This window comes from Mus caroli, unplaced genomic scaffold, assembly GCF_978045245.1.
Source record: "Mus caroli unplaced genomic scaffold, Mus_caroli_1 scaffold_7, whole genome shotgun sequence".
Lineage (NCBI taxonomy): Eukaryota > Metazoa > Chordata > Mammalia > Rodentia > Muridae > Mus > Mus caroli.
In genome coordinates, this window is record NW_028227262.1 from 12,637,427 (window position 1) to 12,658,550 (window position 21,124).

The following is a 21,124-nucleotide window of genomic DNA, read 5'->3' on the forward strand; positions in this document are numbered from 1 at the left end:
TTATGGAAAGTTTCTATATATTAAATGGATTTATTGGAATGACTTACAGTCTGCAGTCCAACTAACCCAACAATGGACAGCTATGAGTGGGAAGTCCAAAAATCTAGTAGTTGCTCAATCCCATGAGGCTGGTTGTTTCAGCTGGCTTTCTGCATAAGCTGGAATCCTCAAGAAGTAGGTACCAACAGACGAGCTGGCAAGCGCAAGCAGGAGAAGAAGAGTAAGTCTTCCCTCTTCCACGTCCTTCTGTCCTTATGTAGGCCTCCAACAGAAGCTGTGGTCCAGATTAAAGGTGTGTGCCACCATGCCTGGATCTGGAACTTGCTTTGTCCCAGGCTGGTCTTGAACTCAGAGATCTGTTTGCCTCAGTCTCCTGGGATTAAAGGCATGTACTACCTTGGCTGGGCCTCTATGCCTCAAGAGCTCCATGTCAAGATTCAGGTCAGAAAGAGGTACAGAGGCCTTGGAAGGTGTGGCTTACTGTCTGGATTCTCATGGCTTGCTCAGCCTGCTTTCTTATAGAACCCAGAATCACCAACCCAGGGGTGGCCCCACCCACAATGGGCTGGGCCCTTCTTATCAAGTAGAGCTATTTTTCTCAAGTGAGGTTCCTTCCTCTCAGCTGACTATAGCTTGTGTTAAGTTGACATAAAATTGTCCAGCACACAGCCCACAATGCTCCCTCATTTCCTTCTTATACGTTCCCTACATCAGAAGCCTGTGTCTGACCATATGACTGCCAGTCTCTGGATCACTGCAGTTCTCCTTACTCTAAGGACATAATGTAGTCTGTCAATTGATTTTATTAAATTCTATTCTCTATTAATATGACTCAGACAGCCCCAAATAATCAAGGCAAAGCCCTATGAATTTATTTAATCAGCTTAGCACAATTATTGGGTGGGAGGGTGGGGTCACAGCTAATCTATTTTTCTATACACTGGACTATCTACTTTCCCAACTGTGATTCCACAAGTAGTTAATGTTTGAGTCTTCCCCCATCACCCCCCACACACACCCCAGGTTATTTCTGCTCCATCAGTCTATCCTGGTGGGCGGGGCATTTCACGGCCACATACTCCTGGTCCATCATGTCTAATGAAGACCTCCTGTTTTCTTTCTTTCCTTTCTCCTCCCTCGTCCTCTCTCCTTCCTCTTCTTCTCTCTCTTTTCCCATGGTCCCTACCTGCGACCCTCATCCTGGTAACTGAAAACCCACTTGCCTCTATTCTACCCGGTAATTGGCTGTAACCACTTTTATCTAACCAATAGTTTTCAATTGGGGAATGAGATTTACATAGCATCACTTGGTCTACTGAGGATGTTGGGGGACAACCAGATCTTGGTGGCTAGTACTTAGCATTTGAATACATCTCAGCACCAGACACAACCCACAGTGACGTTCAAAATAAGTGAAGAGCATGCAGCCTATTTGGATGAAGAGAGGAAAAGTGCCATTTTCCCCAAGTGCCTTGGTTGAGGTAGCAGTCACTACACATATTGATACAAATACTGATTATTGGAATGTTAGTATAAACGAGCATGCCTTGCTGACCGCAGCTTAGGAGCAAGTTAGAGAAAGCGACGAAACGCAGACACCGCAGCCCTGTCTCCAGCGGGACTGCACACAGCGTTGGCAGCTTGTTCTCATTTAAATTTATTCACAAGCCACTCCTCAAATAGCTGCAAAGTCAATTTTAGCATCCATGTGATTGTCACAGATTTCTGCGTTAGATGAGGAATTAATGAAGCTGCATTTTCTTTTACAATCTGCATTCCTAGATATAACCAACAGCGTTTGTTCTTGCTTTTGTTTTTACTTTTGTTTATTTCGTTTGAAGGCTTGTGGTGCAATCCACAGCAATATCTTCAAATTAGGACCAATAAATAAAGCTTAAAAAAAAAAAAACCTCTGTCTGTAGACAAATTATTTAAATTGAGCACCCAGTATATACATTTAACATTCATAATTTCTACTCCTCATTTCCTACCAGCAAGTTGTCTTACTATAAATAAATGAATTACAAATAAAAGAAAGCTGACAGGAGCCTTAGAGGAGCAGAAGTTTGTGGTACACAATAAAGCCTATTACTTCTGTTTAGGGGCCCTATGTCTCTCCCCGAGATTATGGCTTTTAGACACGCACACACAGTCATTGAAAGCACACACGGCTACAGGGACCCTCCCCCAGCATGCACACTCATGCATCTATGTCACATGGGCTGGTTTGCTCCACATGTGTCATTAATTGTCAAGAATGCTGCTCAGACGGCTGATCGGAAGATAGGCAGAGCAGGATATCGAGACAGCCCAGGGTTTCCTTGTCAAGTAGGTTTAAAACATTTTCCTCTCTCTCTCTCTCTCTCTCTCTCTCTCTCTCTCTCTCTCTCTCTCTCTCTCTCTCTCTCTCTCTCTCTCAACTTCCTTCCTGTTCTGCCAGTCCTCAGTCAGAGTTGAGAGACAGAGGTAACCTCCAGAGACACAGGGCCGACGAGAGCCTGGAATGTAAGTTGAATGCCTGAGGTGGGGAGGCTGCAGGTGGGCGCAGAGTCCTGTAGGAAATCTCAGAACCACCCTACTGCCCTTGCCAGAGGAGCTGTTGCTGTTCTTAGGAAGGGCGGTTCTTTAAACCGAACTTCATGATAAGAAAGTGCTAAAGAGATTGCTGGAGCAGAAAAGGGGAAGTCAGCCCTGAGAAGGGGAGACAAGCTGAAGGAGGTAGGAGAGAGTACCCTGCTATCAGAATGTTCTAGAGAAGGGCTCTGGGGATACCTGGAATGGGGGCGGAGTGGGGGGCAGCACTGGGTGGTTTCCTTGCTAGGCAGGAGCTGGAATTTGACTGTGCTCAGGAAAAGGAAAACCCTACCTCTGATACTGACTGTGCTGTGGATGGCGGCTTGTGCTGGGGTGGAGATGTGTGGTTTCCTGTTTTTAAGCACACTTTAAAGAGACTGTTTGAAAAGAGAGAAAATATGGTTCAGAGCTGTCAAATGCTAAGCTATTAGCAAAAACCAGGGGCATTAAATTCCTGCAGTGGGCTGGGCAAGAAGATATTCACTGTGACTGCCAAAAAACAAAGCAGCCCTTCACATCAAGGGGAACTGGTGCAGACCCAGAAGATGTGGAGAAAACTGTGGGAGAGGCACTAGGAGAGTCTGCGTGGGCCCAGCTATAAACGTGGTTGGTGGGCCTTCCAGCTGTTGTGGTCTGAACTTTGGCCTTGCTAGAAGGGCTCTAGGCATCACTTGGTATGCTTTCCTCTCTTTCTCAGGTTTTCCAGCCAGCAAGTGCTAAATGCCCCATCTCGGGTAACTGTAGCATGGGTCTGAGAAGCTCTGAGCAGTTTTTCACTCGGGGGTGAGGGAGTCAGAGGACTCTTACAGGAAGGCCCCCAAACCACCCCTCCACAAAGACACGAAGAGCCTTCTGAAGTCAGGCTTAGCACACTGGATTCCCCACATGAGAACTCAAGAAGAGATCAGCGGTGACCTGCTGGCTGGGAATTTGTCACCAGCAGGTGCCATTTCTCTCTGTGGCATTTCTAAGAGTGTACCCCTGCCCATTTCAAACACAGCGCAAGTTTACTGACAAAATGAGCTTATCCTTTTGTGAGTCCTTCAGGTTTCTGATAGAACATCATCAGCTCTCCTTCCACGTGGCCCACACTCTGCCAGTGAGAAACAACCATGACTAGCCGGCCTAAACCTCATGGGCATCTTCTTGCCCTCGGAATTTGGTCCTTCACCATTTTGGAGATTGTGAGTCTGTCCCAGAGAGACAGGCTTTGCGCAGCCTCGCACAGTTTGGTTTCCACTGTAAGCTCAGAACGGCAGAGTTATTCTGAGGGGGATTTACAGGAATACTCCGTGACAAACTTGAGCTAACAGGAAGGGAGAAGAAGCCCTGGGGGGTGAAAACTAAGCAGAGAGAAAAGACAGCCAGCGTTGGCTCAGAGCCCTCTGGTGTGCCAAGCCTGGTATTGAGAAACTCACGGTTTTCATACTGAGAGAATGGAGAAGAATATTAAGGAAGTGTCCAGCAGTTCATGTAGTGGTACAGTAAGAGTTGATAGCCTTAGACATTGTCTCTGGAAGAAGATTTCTCTAATCCCACATATGTCTTTGTTTGTACAGCAGCCTCGCTGCTGAGATGGACTACATTGGTGGATGGTGGGTTGAGTCCCAGGTAGAGTCTTGCAGGCCTCAGGTCTTGCTTGCTCCTGAAAGATCACCGGTACTTTCATCCATACAATAAGATCTTACCAGGTTGCCCTTTATTGATAATATTCTGGATTCCTCAACCCAAGCTGGCTAAAACTCCACAGGGGATTCCTTGGGGGTCTAATAATCTAAGTTCGAGTGTCCATGAAATTGTCTTTGACGTGTCACATTAATTTAGAACCTTGGTGACTGTGTCTAGTTTTTTTTTTTTTTTGCCTGGTCATGGCTTCCAGAGTGCAGCTGTCTTTTAAGATTATTTAAAGTAGAATTTGTGAAAGAGGAGTGTCACGCTGTGTGTGTGTGTGGGGGGGGGAGGCATAGTGATTCATACTCTTATCTCTTTCTGCACCGAAAAACAGAGCTGGAAGAGCGCGCTTGGAATGCACAGGCAGGAAAGAATAGTCTGTGGTCCTCAGTGGGAGTGGTGAGGCCCGACTTTAATTCCGGCATTTGAGAGGCAGGGCATCTCTGTGAGTTCCAGGTCAGCCAGAGATACAGAGTGAGACCCCGTCTTTTAAAAAGGTGTGTGTGTGGGGGGGCATTTTTAAAATGAGAGAAAGGGAGAGAGAGAGAGAGAGAGAGAGAGAGATCTTTCTAGAACCATGTCCCCTTCGTTGCGTCATACAAGATGGGTTCCTCTCAACCACTAGCTTGGATCTTCTCGTCCAGTTTTGGATGCCCATGCAGCTGCCTTGGTAGAAAATGGCCTTGGGATGCCCCAGAAAGGGCCAGATCTTTCACGTGACTAGAAATACTGAAGGGATTTCTCCAGAAGCAAGAGAAGAGGCCTTGTGGGTGTGCTGGCAGACAATCTGGGGTCTCTTGACGCCAGGCAGCAGCAGAGGCAGCAGGGCAGGCTGTGACATGCGCAGTTCTCAGCAAGAACCTAGCTCTGGGCGCTTGGCCCTCCTGTGGGAAATCCCCTGCTCCTGCTCTTCCCACCCCCACCACACACACACATCTCTCCATGTCTTCCCCTTAGTGACTCAGAGGTGCAGGGTAAGACCCCCGGCCGACCCAGCCTTTCAACGTTGCGAGATCTTCCTGCATTTTCCCCTAGCCAGGGGCAGTGTGTCCACTAACTGCTCTCTGAGCCCGCTGATTCATCTCATTCAGAGCGAACCTTCTGTCAGGCAAAGGGTCAAGAAATAAGATCGAAAATAGAATTGTTAATGTGAGGTATTTCAAAAGAAATGCAGTAGTCACTGTCCCATTTTTGCGTTGGATTTCATTTATAAATAATCCTCACAGGTTCCTAACCTTCGGGTCCTGTCCTTCCTCCGCAGAGAAACAGACTGCATGCTGAGGAGGAAGGGCTGCACAGGACCAGTTATACCCAGGGGGAGCCCTTCCTCCTCGGGACGTTAGGTCCCACAAAACACATAATGACAGGGCCACGAAGGAAGGCAAGGCAAGGAATTAATATTTATTAAACATCTACTGGCCAATTCAGCTTCCAATCCAGCCTTTTGATACCTTGAGGAAGGCTCAGTTTTTCTACATCTCTGGTGGATGTTAATAGCTTGCTTAGGTCCTATAAGAAGTTGGTTTTGGAGCCAGGCTTTGAGACCCCTGGTCCACCTTCCTCAAAGTTCATGCTTTGTCAAACATGTAGGTCACTTTGTTAAATTCACCTGGGGTGGGATTTATTTCCTAGAAACGTAGGATCTCGTATTTTTTTTTTATGGCCATCAACTCATATGAAGCTATATTAACAGCCAGACATGTGTGCACTGACTCAAGGTTAAGTCGTATTTACGATTTCCTCTTGTCCTTTTCTGTTCCTGTAACCTGTGGCTCACATTGTCTCCTGCATGGTGGCTGGTGATTCCTTGCAATAATTCACGGGATGCACCGCGTACCTAATTTGCTAAGTTTTGACTCAGAACAGTTTGGTAACTGTTTTAAGATAGTCTTGCGATGCAAAAGGTTTAGGTAAAAGAAAGATGATTTACCCGGGGGGGGGGGGAGGTTATGTTGTGTTTTATAAAATTGTGGTATAATAAGGTGGGAGGGAGCACCTCCATGGGCCCTGCAGTGGTGCTCCCCTGAGGAATCGCCATCATGAGACAGGCCTAGTACCAAAGGAAGTTTACTGGGGGAAGGGAAGGGGACCTAGAAAAGGGGCAGAGACAGAGAGGGGGCAGAGAAGGACAGAATGACAGAGAAGAGAGAGGGGAAGAGAGGAAGATGACAGCTGGGAACAAGTGGAGAAGAGAGAGAATAGGAGATGGAGAGAGACGGGGGAAAAGAGAGAGAGAGAGAGAGAGAGAGAGAGAGAGAGAGAGAGAGAGAGAGAGAGAGAACGAGAGAACGAAAGAGCAGCATTCTTATACACCTGGCTCCTGGCTGGCACCTGGCAAGTGGAGACCACAGGCTATTGCTAGGTAGCTGTTGGGCGGAACCTAGTGGAATTGTCAATAATGTAAAATGTAGCACCTTTGAGAAAATAGTATGAAGTTCAAATAATTAAACACTTATACTCTGCTCTTAAATACACTAATGAGGCGAAGTAACTGAACAGTGACTCAGCGGTCACTCACCTGCAGGCAGTGAGATACAGAGAGAGGCTGGGGACAGTGAGTGACTCATCTAAAGACCATCTCTCAAGGTAGAGAAAGGAGAGTCCTCGTTGCTGAAACATGTGCCCAAGAGTTCACTGCCAGAGAGCCAGAAGCAACCTCCATATGTGAGGGGGGCTGTTCAGTAAGGAGATGATCACCCCCAAATGGAGTAGATCTAACCACTAGCCACATGGCTACACTCAAAGACACAGATACCACCTGACATCCTCTGGTCCTGTGTATCCGACATTTTGGGTGGATAATTACCGTCTTGATTTTTGGGTTCAATCTCAACGATCCAGCAATGCCTCAGGAGCAAGGGAGTTTTCTCTACAGCAATCAACTGGACTGCATTCACCAGAAAGTTACAGGTTCAAGGTTCTGTTTAACCTTAGACATTGTCTTAGACAGTGATAAGATTATGGAGGACTTCAGGGTCTGTGAATCTGTGGACTAAAGGAAGAAAGAATCATAACCTTATTCTTTTCCTCTTTGGACTAAGGACCAGGATGATTGTTATATTTTGAAAGAGTTCTTTTGATTTTACTTTTATGTGTATGGCTGTTTTGCATGCGTGCTTTTGTGTGTGCCATAGAAGCAAGAAGAGAGGGCTGGATCTCCTAAACTAGAGTTACAGATGGCTGTGAGCTTCTGCATGGGTGCTGGGAATCAACACCGAGTCCCTTGGGAGAGCAGCTGGTGCTCCAGGCCACCGAATCATCTCTCCAGCCTTTGCTTAGCAGATTTTTTAAGAGTCCTGTCATCTCCAAAACGTGAAGAATCACCAATCAGACCAGCTGGACCTTGTAGAAATGACCAACTTCTATTTCTTCCCTGGCTCTGACCAGCAACTTAAATGTCAGTGTGCTCTGAAGGGAGGGGTTTGTAAACTCTCGGAGCTCACCAACCAGCTGCGACCTTCCCGCGGCTTTGATGGCGAATAACCTCTTCAGTTATTTTGTGTTTATTACCGTAGTAGCCACCTTTGCACAGTGAGTGACTTTGGATCATCTGGTCTCTTATCTCCTTCTTATGCTACAATTCTTGTCAAATCATTGTAATGTAGCTGGGAAATATCTGCTTTTCCTGCTCCAGTTTCAGACACCATACATTGTCTTCTACCTTTCAACGTCTTCAAAAAGTTGTCCCGGTTTTATGAGATACTTATAAGTTTGCAATTAATTATGACAATTTAAATTATATAAATTTAAATCATAAATAATTAAATTTAATAATAAGATTAAAACCCAGATGGAAGAATTGATTTGGCAACGTCCACACAGTTACAAGTTTGCAAGTCCTATATCAGCCTCTCCTTCCTTTCTCTCTCCCCCCTTCCTCTTTTCCTCCCTCTCTCTCTCTCTCTCTCTCTCCTTCCTCTTTTCCTCCCTCTTTCTCTCTCTCTCTCTCCTTCCTCTTTTCCTCCCTCTTTCTCCTGCTCTTTTCAAGAATGAGAATCCACAGCTTTTGCAGGGCAATGAGATCGTGAGCTAACGACTGGGTATAGTGACACCATCCAACAGTCAAGTGCTCAATGGTGAACTGTTAGAATTGTGTTCCAGAAGGTTCTGTCCTGTGAGCTGAGCTGCACTTCTCCATGCAAATAGCCTCATCCTCTGACGGGTTGGTTATGGATTCTCCACTCTGGCTATCCGTTAGGCTGTCATGACCACCAGATGAGAATGTGCCTCACATGATTCGTCTTTTCTAACTTGTTCTGCATCAGCCCCTTAAAGGTTGTCCTCAAATTGCAACATCCACCAGCTGCATCCTTCTTTATTTTTACCTCCAGTTCATTCTACTCTTTCTCTGTGCACTGTTTGGAGTATGAGCTGGGTTAGTCCTTATGTTTTCCCTGGTGATCTCCAGAGTCATGGCTGTTGATCTCTAGAGTCTCCTCTTTGAGCAATGCCAGTGGTTTAAGTGAGACAAGGGTTACCATAGCAACTGGCCTATCTGCTTCCTTCTGTGTAGGAAGTGGGCCTGGGCATTGCAATGTAGTTTTCAGAGCTACTAGGGGCTTTGGTGTTTGGCCTGATGTTTTGTTGGAAGACAAATGAAGAGGACCCTTGTTTCTCTCTCTCCCTTCCTCCATCTCAACTTTCCCCTCATCCCACCTCCATACTTCACCATTTCTTTTTCTTTCGTTCCATAAGTTTGCTTTTGTTAGTCTTCATATCTAAATTATTTTCCTTCTTGTTGCATTAGTAACATTAAGACCCAGAACTGCAGTCAAATTAGTCCATCAGTTTCCTCATCCCCAGAGAATTCCCAGACGTTCCCAGTGCCTCTGGATGGGATGATGTGATGGAGAATGTCTTAGGTGTGTGACTTGTGAGAAATGGAGGCTCTGACATTCTTGCCTGGACTTCACCTAGGCAGCATCTCCCATGGTCTGCAGACACATGCTATGACAGTCACAGCTGTGTCATGAGGAACCAGTCCCTTAATTCTCAGGTCTCAATTTTCCCAGCGATTCAGTGAGAAGGTGGACTATTTTACCTTTTAACCTTGTTTGAACTCTAAAAAGCGGCATTGATAGGTGCTCATCAACACTCACACACACAAAAGATAATATTACTCCATTTCCTTCTCAATTTTGTTTACACAAGTCAAGTAAATGCAGACACTGATTAGAGAAGGAGTGTGTCATGATCTGCCTATGTGAGATTTTTTGGGTGTGTCCAACCTTTTGACAAGTTCCACAATGTTGTCACGTATAAATGTCATGTTCAAGAATCATGCCATCAAGAAAAAAAATTAAAGAAAAATCTCATAATGTTTTAAGCTGATGATTTTGTATTAGGCCACACTCATAATTAACCTGAAGTGTGTAGAGAGAGCATGAGATCACTAGAAATACAGGAAAATACAAAAGAAAATGGGAAGCTGGCTGAAGGCCCCTAATAACAAATGTGTAATTATTATCTTGCCTAGAGGAATTTGAGTCCTTTGCTAATTTTGTGGCATGACAAAAGAACATAAGATACAGAGGGGAAGGAAGCAATCACCAATGATAATCATAAAATGCAGAGCTGCGCAGGCGTTATGGGTGGGGTTGGCACTCAAGAAGAACCGAGAACCCACCCAGTGTCTGCTCTCAAGCTATGATTAACAGCATGGGGCAGAACCGTTCATACCTACCAGGCAGGCATTAGAAGTCTGCTTTCCCCAGGGTTCCCCTTTAAGGTCTGATAAGTATTCAAGGAAAGAATACGTCAATAAGAAGAAAACAGCCATTTGACCACAGATAATTGTCCTGTGTCCATAAGTCAGCAAAACTCAGATTGCGCATATTGGGAATAGCAACAGAGCTAAGCTAGAATGGTCGATCACTGGGATTGTTTATGCTACATTTCTTCACTGTAGTGCATGGCTCACAGAAAACTTGTTTATAGCTTTATTCTATAAGCAAAAATTAAGACAAGTCAGAGAAATGACTGGGAATACTATCTATTTCGTGGAATATATGTGTTGAGGAACAATTTGAAAATCACCGATGAATACAGATCTCCACTAAGGTGGTATCTGTAGCAACCCCCACGCCTAATGAACCACCATTCTCTCTCTGAAATAGAGAACAATCAAGATGACGGAGAAGGATGCACAGCCACAGCTGGAAGATGCGGACGATGACCTGGACAGCAAGCTCAATTACAAGCCACCCCCTCAGAAGTCCTTGAAGGAGCTGCAGGAGATGGACAAGGATGACGAGAGTCTAACCAAATACAAGAAAACACTGCTGGGAGATGTCCCCGTGGTAGCAGGTGTGTGCGTGTCGGGAGGGGTCAGGGCAAGGCCTCCACGGAGACATGCATGCAATTGCTGTCACCCACAGTCAGGAGCAAAGGGCTTCCTGGTTAGGTGGGTGAGGCACCATCTGTACCTGCTGCCTAAGGTCATGGATTGTATAATTATGTTTTCTTTGGAGACTGTGTGAGAGTCAGAAGTGAAGCAGACAAAAATCACCCGCATGGAGCATGTAGAATTTCAGACCACAACTGCACTCTATTCTGGTCTCCACTAGTCCCTACTTTTTTCTCTCTCTCTCTTTCTTGGACGTTTCTTAACTATTCCTCTGTCTCTGTCTCTCTCTGTCTGTCTCTCTTTCTCTTTCTCTTTCTCTAACACACACACACACACACACACACACACACACACACACACACACTGCCAGAACAAGACATGGCGACAGGCCTGACTAGACAATGTCTCAGTATTTGAGACTTATAATTAAGATGGGTCTGTGTCTTAGTTAGCAAGTTGGAGAGAAAAGTGTTTGTTTGTCTTATGTTTCCACCATCACAGTGCATCAGTGAGGGAAGACAGGCCGGGAGCTCTGGGGAGAACCTGGAGACAGAAACTGAAGATGAGAGACATGGAGGGGTGCTGCTTACTGGCTTGCTCCCCATAGCTTGTTCAGCCTGCTTTCTTATAGCACTCAGGACCACTAACCCAGGGGAAACACTGTCCATATGCGCTGGTCCCTCCCACAGCAATCATCAATCAAGAAAATGCACTACCAGCTTGCCCACAGGCAAGTCTGGTGGGAGCACTTTCTCAAGTAAGGGTCACTCTTTCAAAATGACCCTAGCTTGTGCCGACTTGACCTAAAAGTAGTGAACACAATCCATAAATGCCTGAATTAGAAAATTCTTAATTCTTCCATTTCTATAGGAATCAATACTAAACATAGTGAATCTGCCATTCTGTTTCGATTGCTATATATTTAAATTTCTCTTTATATTCTCTTTCATCATCCACAGCGTGAAACACACACGCCCTCACATACATGCACACACATACACTCATACACGCATTTGTATGTACACACACACATACATGCACACACATGCACTCATACACACATTTGTATGTACACACACACATACATGCACACACATGCACTCATACACACACTTGTATGTACACACACACACACAAACACATGCGTGCACACACACACACACTCCCATGCATGCACTCACGAGCTCTTCTCCACCTAATGCCCTTCTGTGTGCTCATGGTTTCTTTTGAACCCTGCAGACCCAACAGTTCCCAATGTGACTGTTACCCGGCTTAGCCTTGTTTGTGACAGTGCACCAGGACCCATCACCATGGACCTTACTGGTAAGTGAAAACATCTCTACTCTTCAGAGGGGTCTAAGATGTCACAGGGAAATTTTGATCTTTGTCCCTAATTCCCACTGGAGAAAACTAGCAGATGGCTCTTAGAGATGCATGTGCTGGTACCAGGCCACAACCATTGCATTCCCAGTGTCCACTGCTTTCTGTATTTAATGGAAAAAAAACCCAGCTCCTGACTCAATGTAGTGGAACAATTGAGAGTTGGACACCTTTTGTGGGTAAGTGTGTATTTATGCACTATTCTGCTTGTGTATTCGTGTTCATATGAAGAATACATGTGTGCATGCAAGTTAACCTCGGGGATCTGCTTAACGGATGGGCTTGCTCCACAAAGCGTGCTCAGCCTGTTTCCTTAAAGCACCAGGACCACTAGCCCAGGGGAACCATTGTCCATATGAACTGGGTCCTCCCGCAACAAGCATCAGTCAAGAAAGTGCACCTCAGGCTCTCTCACATGAGCTAGTCTGCCTGGCTGGTTAGCTCCAGGGATCCACCTGTCCCCCTTGCTCCAGAGCTAGCATGCACATCTTTATTTAATAAGGGGGGATATTATTTATTTATTGATTGATTTATCTCAGAACATTTTAAATGTGGGTTCAGGAAATCCTCGTGCTTGCCTGGCAAGCATTTTATTGATCTCGCGATCTCTTCAGCCTTCAGTTACTCAGTTGTGCAGTATTGACTTCAGATCTGTGCTTCCACGTGGTAACAGAAGAAACAGCTATTCTTGTAGGAGATAATGCAGGCGGAAATGCTGTATGTGGCTAAACTCGCAGTACTTATATGGTTTGAACACCAGTGAAAGCGCTGATCTTATCCCAGCTATGGCCTTAGCAGAAGGAGAGGAAAGCCCAACACTCCACAATAATGACAGACACTCCCCTGCCCCGCACACCCAAAGCTTAAAACTCTATTCCTAAACAATTTCTCTGACAAAACCCCAAAATACTAATTGGTGTTTATTTCACCTTTTGTGACTAACAGCCAACTGCTTTCATTAGGCAGATCTTGAGGAGATGAGCAGAAACTGGGAAGGGGGGGCATCATGGGAAAATAAACACCTATTGAGGGTTGGGAAAGGGGTCAGAAATCCAAATCAGGGGCATCCAAGGTAGATCTGTCACCAAAGTCAAAGCTTTGCAGAAGCCGGAAGAACGCACGGGTCTAGAGCAGTAAGTTTAGCAGCAGAGCTTCCTCTCACAGGGCCTGCGTGCTTTGCCTTATATGGATATTTCTGTCAAGGGGAGGAAATCAGGGCCTGAGAAGACAGGCTTCCTGTTCAACTGTAATCAGTAGAGCAGACACCCGGCAGGCACACATGCATGGCCCCGAGCTGCAGCATCACCCTAGGCAGAAACTCATTCTCTCATCCACACTCAGGCCTCTTCCTGCACTCGGCTGTGTCACGTGGCCAGGTACAACTGTCAGGAGTCGGTCTGGCGCTGCTGAGGACATGCCCAGACAGGACAGAGGACCAGGCAGAAGAGCTTGGTCTCTGTCCTCCTCTCTCAGAAGAGAAAACCTGCATTTCTGTCCTAAAGAAAGTGCTGGGCTAAAGTCATATAAGTGTTTATGAAGTCAAACACTTTCCCAAAGTATACGCATATGCATGCACATACACACACACATACATACATATGTGCACACACATGCACATGTATATGCACACATACACAAACTGAGCTATGCAGGAATATTTGGAGGAAAGACTAAAGAAAGCATCGTAATAGCTTTCCTAAGCAGGGCCTAAGAATTAATGGCAGATCTCGGGGTTATGAACCCTAAAGCTGTTACAATTAGAATGTTCTTCCTTTAAAAAATAATGTTGCAAATGCAAGTCTAGTGAGTCCAAAGTGAGCGCTTACTTAAATAATTATAAAAACTAAAAGTAGTTCTTAAAGCTAGGAAAGACCATATGTTATCAATTGTTAATATCAATTGTATGAATTGATGGAGGGAAATTTTCTTGAAGCCTATCAATTCTTTGAAAGCCAAAGGCTGATGCTCTTATATATCTATATTTTTACATTTCTTTGAAAGAAATCCTCATGTCTCCATCTAGCTATGTATATACATGACGTTTTTAATAGACAGAATATTAGCTCACTTTCTTCTAGGCTGGTTGGTTGATTGACACTTTTTTGTTACTGGCAACAATAAAATATAGTTATCTTCCTGAGTACTGATTAGAAGTTATGGGGAAAAAAAGATTTATCTTCACAACTAATTACTGGAAAAAACTGTATTTTTGGCATAGACATCAAACTTGTCGGAAAACCCTTTACTATGTTACTGTTTTGATTTTTTAATAACTAATTTGTAAGATTTCAGCCAGTATAGGATGTGTGTGTGTGTGTGTGTGTGTGTGTGTGTGTGTTTACACTAATCTCACACTCTGATGAATCACATAACCCAAGATGGGCCGAGCAGAAGATGCCGAAGCTTGGCTTTCATTCTTCATGGGGCAGTTCCTGGGGACAGTAACTTTGTAACTCCTCTTCTACAGGCGATCTCGAGGCCCTCAAAAAGGATACATTTGTGCTAAAGGAAGGTATTGAATACAGGGTGAAAATTAACTTCAAAGTAAGTATCTCCCCCATGGGCTCTTATCTTTCCTATAACCCATTTCTTGCATCATTGTGCTGGTATTCTGTTGACGTCACTGTTGTTTTGGTGACGGTTGTTGCTGTCCTTTCTCCAGCTTGGTTCTGGATTAACCTGTGTCTGCTTCTGAGCTCTTCCGCTCTTCCTGTGGAGATCCACCCCTACTTCCCATCTTCACCTAGCGGGGACATCATCACCCTTTCTCGGAACTCCTGCTGCTTGCATCCATGAGGCACACACTGCTGGGTGTCCTGCCGAGTCCTCCTTCCGCAACCTAAGCACCCAGAGGCAGGCTAAAGCTGTGTGCCCCTCCCTTCCACTGTTTCACACGACTTTGTAAATGGCAGGTCTTCATGGGTATATGGCAAGAAATGGACAAACCAAAGATTCAACAAATAGAAAAAACAAAAACAAAAAACCCAGGATTCCCCAACTGCTCAATGACCATTCAGATACAGGACCCGTGCTCTTAACAAAGTGGCTAGGAATCTCAGTGGCATTTGTGGATCAGGGGACCAGATAATAGCAAAGTTAAACAAGACATAAGCTCACCGCTCGTGAATAGACATATGTGACTAATTACGGATCCCGGGAAAACAACCTTGACTTTGAAAGCAAATAAGTGAGAGACGCACTGTTTTGCATCTCAGGGTTTGTTTGCCTTGGCTGTTGGTCATTTCCACTCAGTCATGTTCTCCAGGGCTCCACCAGGGAAGACCCCATATGCTCTCTCTGGTACACACTGGGCTCATCTTTCTACTGGGAGCAGGATATGATTCAAGGTGGTTCGTCAGCCACCCTCTACCACGTACTAAAATGCCTAAATTCTGCTCATCCTGGAGATATTTGTTGACACTGTCCCTTGAACTGTGGATGGCTTTGCTTCCTGCCATGCTGTTTACTTACCAGAGCAACTGGAGCTTGGGGGAGAGCCTCACATTTAAAATGCACAGAAAAACTTCACACCAGTCTAGAACTTGGTCATTTACACTGCTGAGCTGTCAATTTAGAAAACTCGTGTTTATAAATGACATCTCTTGACAAATGTTCAAGGACACTACGTTTATAATAGCAGTTGCCTACGATCCTCCAGCACTCTGTCTCTCTCAGGGTTCTTCTTATCCTAAAATTGACAGCACCCTAGAACCCTGGACGAGGGTGATTCTGTGGGTCCCCACCTCCTGTATGATGCCTCTTAAGTGTGTGAAGCATCTCTGATATCCACATCTCTCAGGTTCATTCATGTCATCAAACCTTCTTGCTTTGGGAGTGAGATATATAGTAGCCATATATATATATATATATATATATATATATATATATATATATCTTTTTCTTCCCTAAATATGTTTCTATTAAGTGAAGCACTAGTCACACAGCAGATGCCTCTTTTAAAAATTCTTGCTATTGCTGGATTGTCTTTTCAGCTATGCAGTCTCACTGGGCCCAAGGGTCAGGCTGAAGGGTCATATAAAGATGAATTCATTTCCTCCCGTTCCCTTGGGCTAGATGTAAGAGGGGGGTGATAGGAAACGGGGATCTTCATTTTATCACCATCTCTCTGTAAGGCTGTTTTCATTCCAGCTGCTTTTGGTTGCTTTATCGCCCATGCTAACCTAGATGGTTTAGACTCTAAGGTGACAGTGTTCACTCTTGGGTGATTTCACCATCGGAAGAATGAAGGACAACCCTGGCGGTTTGGTCTTAACTATTGTACCCACTATGTGTACAGACAGCCAGAATATTTCATGGAGGACATTATCGAAGATGCTTTCGTTCCTCTGCAGTTGAACGTTCCCCAAGTCCTACAGCTATGAGTCAGTGTCCTCCTTAACTTGTTTGTATAGACATGACCACAGTGAAAAACTGACAGCCTACTTCTGGCCCAGGTATAATGAGTCATGGAAAACAAAATGCTAGACTGTCTGCAGTTTCATTCCATCTGGTGGATTTTCATTGAGCATCTAGGGAAAGTAGCGACAGCTCAGATAACGTCCATGGTGAGAGAGTCTGGCAGTGCGCACCAGGCACCAGTGGGCTCCATCCATTATTAATGGGAAAGGGTGTTTTGGTGACCCACAACCTTCCCTCTAGGCTCCAGTCTCAGTTACACAGCCTCTCCTAGCTGACTTTCCATTACCACTTCACTCCCACTTGCTTGTTTATTGTAGGCTATGTGGATCATTTCTGAGGGTATGGTGTTCACAGACTGACATAAAATTTTCCATTGGTATTTTCATAACCTCCTCTAAAACAGGGGCTGTGTTTTCACTAGCTAGAGATTATTGCCCAAGCCACCAAAGAAGGAGAAATATGGTGAAGAATACTGAGACGTTGTTTTCATTAACACCGTCTCCAAACGTAGTTAGATGGAGAAATGCTACAGCAGTCAAGGATGAAACCTGCATTGGCCGTGTTAAGTCTTCTGATTGGGTCTCTCTGATTTCGGTTTAGCTAGATGGGATGGTAGGAAATATTCAAACAAACAAACAAAACAGAAAAACCAGAAAGAGTCTCTAATCTGAATTGCTTGTGGGCTTCTCACCTACAGGTGAATAAGGATATTGTGTCTGGCCTGAAGTATGTTCAGCAGACATACCGGACTGGCATGAGAGGTAAGAGATTGGCCACAACTACTTCTGCTTGCTTATAAACTTACAAGAGTTGGTACAGGTACAGGTACAGGTACAGGTACAGGTACAGGTACAGGTACAGGTACAGGTACAGGTAGATGGCATGTCCACTTTAAGGAAAGGGAGACAGACACATCAGACCAAGATACGGAGAACATCATTAAGACAAGGCAAACTACTGGCCTTCAACATTTGGAATCTGGATTTAAATTTTTTACTCCTATGGAGAAATTAATCAAGATGAATTGAAGACAAGGTCAAAAAATAGTCATCGAGAGTGAAGAAGTGGATAAAGAAATAGCCCTTGGTAAAGTGCTTGCACAAATTCCTGAGACTGGGGCCTTAGAATCAACAGAAGCAAGCCAGCCTGGTGGTATGCATCCCATCCTGGAAATGTAGAGACAAAAGGATCCCAGAGCATCACTGGATGGCTAACATAACATTGGTGAGTTCCAGGCCAGTGAAAAGGTCCTGTCTCAAAAACAAAACAAAACAAAACAAAACAAAACAAAACAAAACAAAACAAAACAAAACAAAACAAAACAAACAAAACCAAGGTGGCTAGTGTCTGGGAAGAACACCTGAGGCCAACTGCCGGCCTGCACACCACGTGCGTTCTATGTGTACACACACACACACACACACACACACACACACACACACCAGATATTCAAAAGTAAGAGCAGTTCACAGTGTGAAACCACATCAGAAAAACAAGAACTTCGAGCCCTGGGCTTGTGTCCTAGGGGTGAGTATCAGGAGTTCCATGGGAGTGGGAGGAGCAGAGAGGTCATGTGTTGGGGTGAGCATCAGGGGTGCAACATGGAGAGGCAGAGAGACAGTGTTCTTGTCTCTTAACAAAGAAATGAGGACCCGGGCGTGGTGGCGCACGCCTTTAATCCCAGCACTTGGGAGGCAGAGGCAGGCAGATTTCTGAGTTCGAGGCCAGCCTGATCTACAAAGTGAGTTCCAGGACACCCAGGGCTACACAGAGAAACCCTGTCTCAAAAAAAAAAAAAAAAAAAAAAAAAAAAAAAAAAAACAAAAACAAAAAACAAAAAAAAAAAAAAAGAAAGAAAAAAGAAACAAGGACCATCTCTCTAGGCCTGAGAAAAAGCAGTGTAATTGAAGTACGTAACTAACCGCATATTCTTTCTGCTGTCATTCTGGACGTACCTTGGGCAGGAAGGTAACCCAAACAATTCCACAGTCCTTCCTGGCCCTTCTTACTCCCTGTGCCAGATGTGGGGACAATATGACAGAGCCCAGTCCCCAAAGCAACAGAAGAGCCAAGGGAAGTTATGATTTGATGTGACAGCAGGACATAGGAACCGGTCTGTCAAATTCCAGAGACGATGGGGGGGGGGGGGCTGAGACACACTGTTGGTCTTGCTAGTGTCTGCTGTGGTGAAAACCCAGCTCAATTTCCTACTTCCTCCCAGCCCAGAGGCAGCGCTGACTCACGTCGGCGAGCAGCCCCTGGCATGTGTACAGCTGTCCCTCTAAAGTGTGCAACAGTTAAAAGGGCAGCTGTACCCGCCTCCCAGCTATCTGCTGCCATTTAAACCCCAGCTGTTCTGAATTCACACCCCAGCGTTCCCCTCCCTCGTAAGTACAGTTGGTTGACCTCATGTACCAAATTCTCCACTTTTTAAAAAACTTTTGACCAATTTGCTGATCTCCCCTCCCACCTAACATTCAGTTTCCTAAATTCTATATATCCTGATCCCCAGATGTCACAGTGACCCTCTCTAAGATATTCATAGAATGACATTGAAGTCTGTTATATAGAGAAAGAAAGAAAGCCCTATGTGCTGCCAATCTTGAACTACTTCAAACCTGGGGTCAGAATGTAGGTCTCAACTTGTTTGCCTACCTGTCTGTCCTCTGTCAGTGTTTAACGGTGCAATCTGGTACATCTCTGGAAAGAGATTTCAGGCCCACAGACTTAAGTCACCCCATACTATGGCTTAATAATCAGAGTCAACTCTGACACTTTTACTGAACCTCCACCCCCCAAGTATGGGGAGTGAGGGGCAAAATGAGTCACATTTTTCAAAGGAATTTGGGGTCTTAAGGATGCTGTAATATATCTGTCTGGAGGGACTGTTTGGGCTCTGAGACAAGGTCTCCTATGTGTGCATGCAGCTCGACCTTGTTTGTACCTTAGCTTCCCTGATACTACAAATGGAATTGTGCACACCTGGCTTAGTTATAAAAAGGAAAGAAAGAGAGAGAGAGAGAGAGAGAGAGAGAGAGAGAGAGAGAGAGAGAGAGAGAGAGAGAGAGAGAGAGAGAGAGAAAGAAAGAAAGAAAGAAAGAAAGAAAGAAAGAAAGAAAGAAAGAAAGAAAGAAAGAAAGAAAGAAAGAGGGGAGGGAGGGAGGGAGGGAGGGAGGGAGGGAGGGAGGGAGGGAGGGAGGGGGGAAGGGAGGGAGGGAGGAAGGGAGGGAGATGTTCAGCCAGGCTTGGACACTGTTGCTTCAGCTTCTGCCCATGTGAGCTGCGTCCCAGGCTCTCCCATTTTTAGTTTGCTTTTCTGACACCAGACTCTCACACTAATGGCCCTTTCTTTCTTCCCAGTGGATAAAGCCACATTCATGGTTGGCAGCTATGGGCCCCGACCGGAAGAGTACGAATTCCTCACTCCAGTAGAGGAAGCTCCCAAGGGCATGCTGGCCCGAGGCACTTACCACAACAAGTCCTTCTTCACGGATGACGACAAACAGGACCACCTCACCTGGGAATGGAACCTGGCCATTAAGAAGGATTGGACAGAATGAGTGCGTCTGTCCATCCCTCCTGTCACCTTCCCCACCCACCAGAAGAATTCTCCCAACCATGTTGGTCATCACAAACTCCCTCCTCCCTCCCTGTTCCTAGCTAGGCCCTTTCTCGGTCACACACACACACACACACACACACACACACACACACATTTCATCACCAATATGTTTTATCTTACCCCATCTCTCAGAGTGTTCCCTGCAAATGAGACTTAAAACCCTGGCCTCCTCTCTCCTCCCACCTTGAGTCCTGAAGGCCAAGGAATGGGCAAACTACCGCTGATGCCTCCTTGGCCTTCTGTTCAGAAGTTTATTCTTGCCACTGGGTTCTTCTGGTTCGATAAATCCCTTTGTTTTCTCTGCCAAGGGGAGCTCTTCTTTTGTGGGAGACACTGTAAACAACACCAAAGGAAAAGAATAAAATCGTTGTGTGTGTGACTGAGAACCTCATTGCTTTCTTTTGCCCTTAAATAAATGTGGTACCAGAAAGCCCACATTGTGAGTTGTCATATGCATGGGCGTCTGGGTGAGAGCCATGGTACAGGGGATATGTATGTCTTTGCCAACGGGTTGTCACAATATGATGGTCACTGAATGCTAATAATACAGAGGATGAACATTCTAAATCTCATTGATGGTGTAATATTTTCTTAGAGTGGTCTCATCTAAGATTGAGATGTACACCCCACTGCCTGTAGAAACCTCTTCTTAGCCTTGACTCGTGGGCCAAATCAAGCTGTCTCCTGCTGCGTGGGCTCCCAACATCTACTGATGAAGTAGTGGAAGCTTCAACGCTACTTCATTTTATTACGTCACATAAAGGCCTATCGCAAGATGGCCTCCACATGGATCACTCTCTTCCTTCCCATGATTCTCAGTGACTAAAGTTCTTTCACATTCTGTTTTCACCTCTAGATTTTTGGCTCTTCCCCGCTAAATCCCTTGTGATTGGTTAATAGTGACAGACTCTAGAGCCACCTAGGAGAAGAGCCCCCAGACCTGCTTGTGAGGGAGTTTCTAAATTAGGTTCATGGAGGTGGGAAGACTCACCCTACCTATGGGCGGTGTCCTTCCGTGCCGGGACCGATTACAATGGAGAGAGCAGGCTGAACACCACCATCCCTCATCATCACTCCTGACTGTGCTCATAGTGTGACCAGTCGTCTCGCTC

General features: G+C 45.3%; 1 protein-coding gene across 3 annotated transcripts; it reads left to right on the plus strand.

Moving 5' to 3' along the window:
- The first annotated feature begins 2,257 nt into the window (after nt 1–2,257).
- Arhgdib (Rho GDP dissociation inhibitor beta) lies at nt 2,258–20,398 on the plus strand. 3 transcript variants are annotated; one of them, XM_021165171.2, is made up of 6 exons: nt 2,258–2,328; nt 10,362–10,551; nt 11,831–11,914; nt 14,439–14,515; nt 17,088–17,151; nt 19,751–20,398. In XM_021165171.2, the coding sequence occupies exons 2-6, from the start codon at nt 10,374–10,376 to the stop codon at nt 19,948–19,950; spliced, it is 603 nt and encodes a 200-aa protein (XP_021020830.1). In that variant the 5' UTR covers nt 2,258–2,328; nt 10,362–10,373; the 3' UTR covers nt 19,951–20,398. The 3 variants fall into 3 exon arrangements, with proteins under 3 accessions (XP_021020830.1, XP_021020828.1, XP_021020829.1); XM_021165169.2 differs by lacking the exon at nt 2,258–2,328 and adding an exon at nt 2,422–2,505; XM_021165170.3 differs by lacking the exon at nt 2,258–2,328 and adding an exon at nt 2,625–2,718.
- Nucleotides 20,399–21,124: the final 726 nt, after the last annotated feature.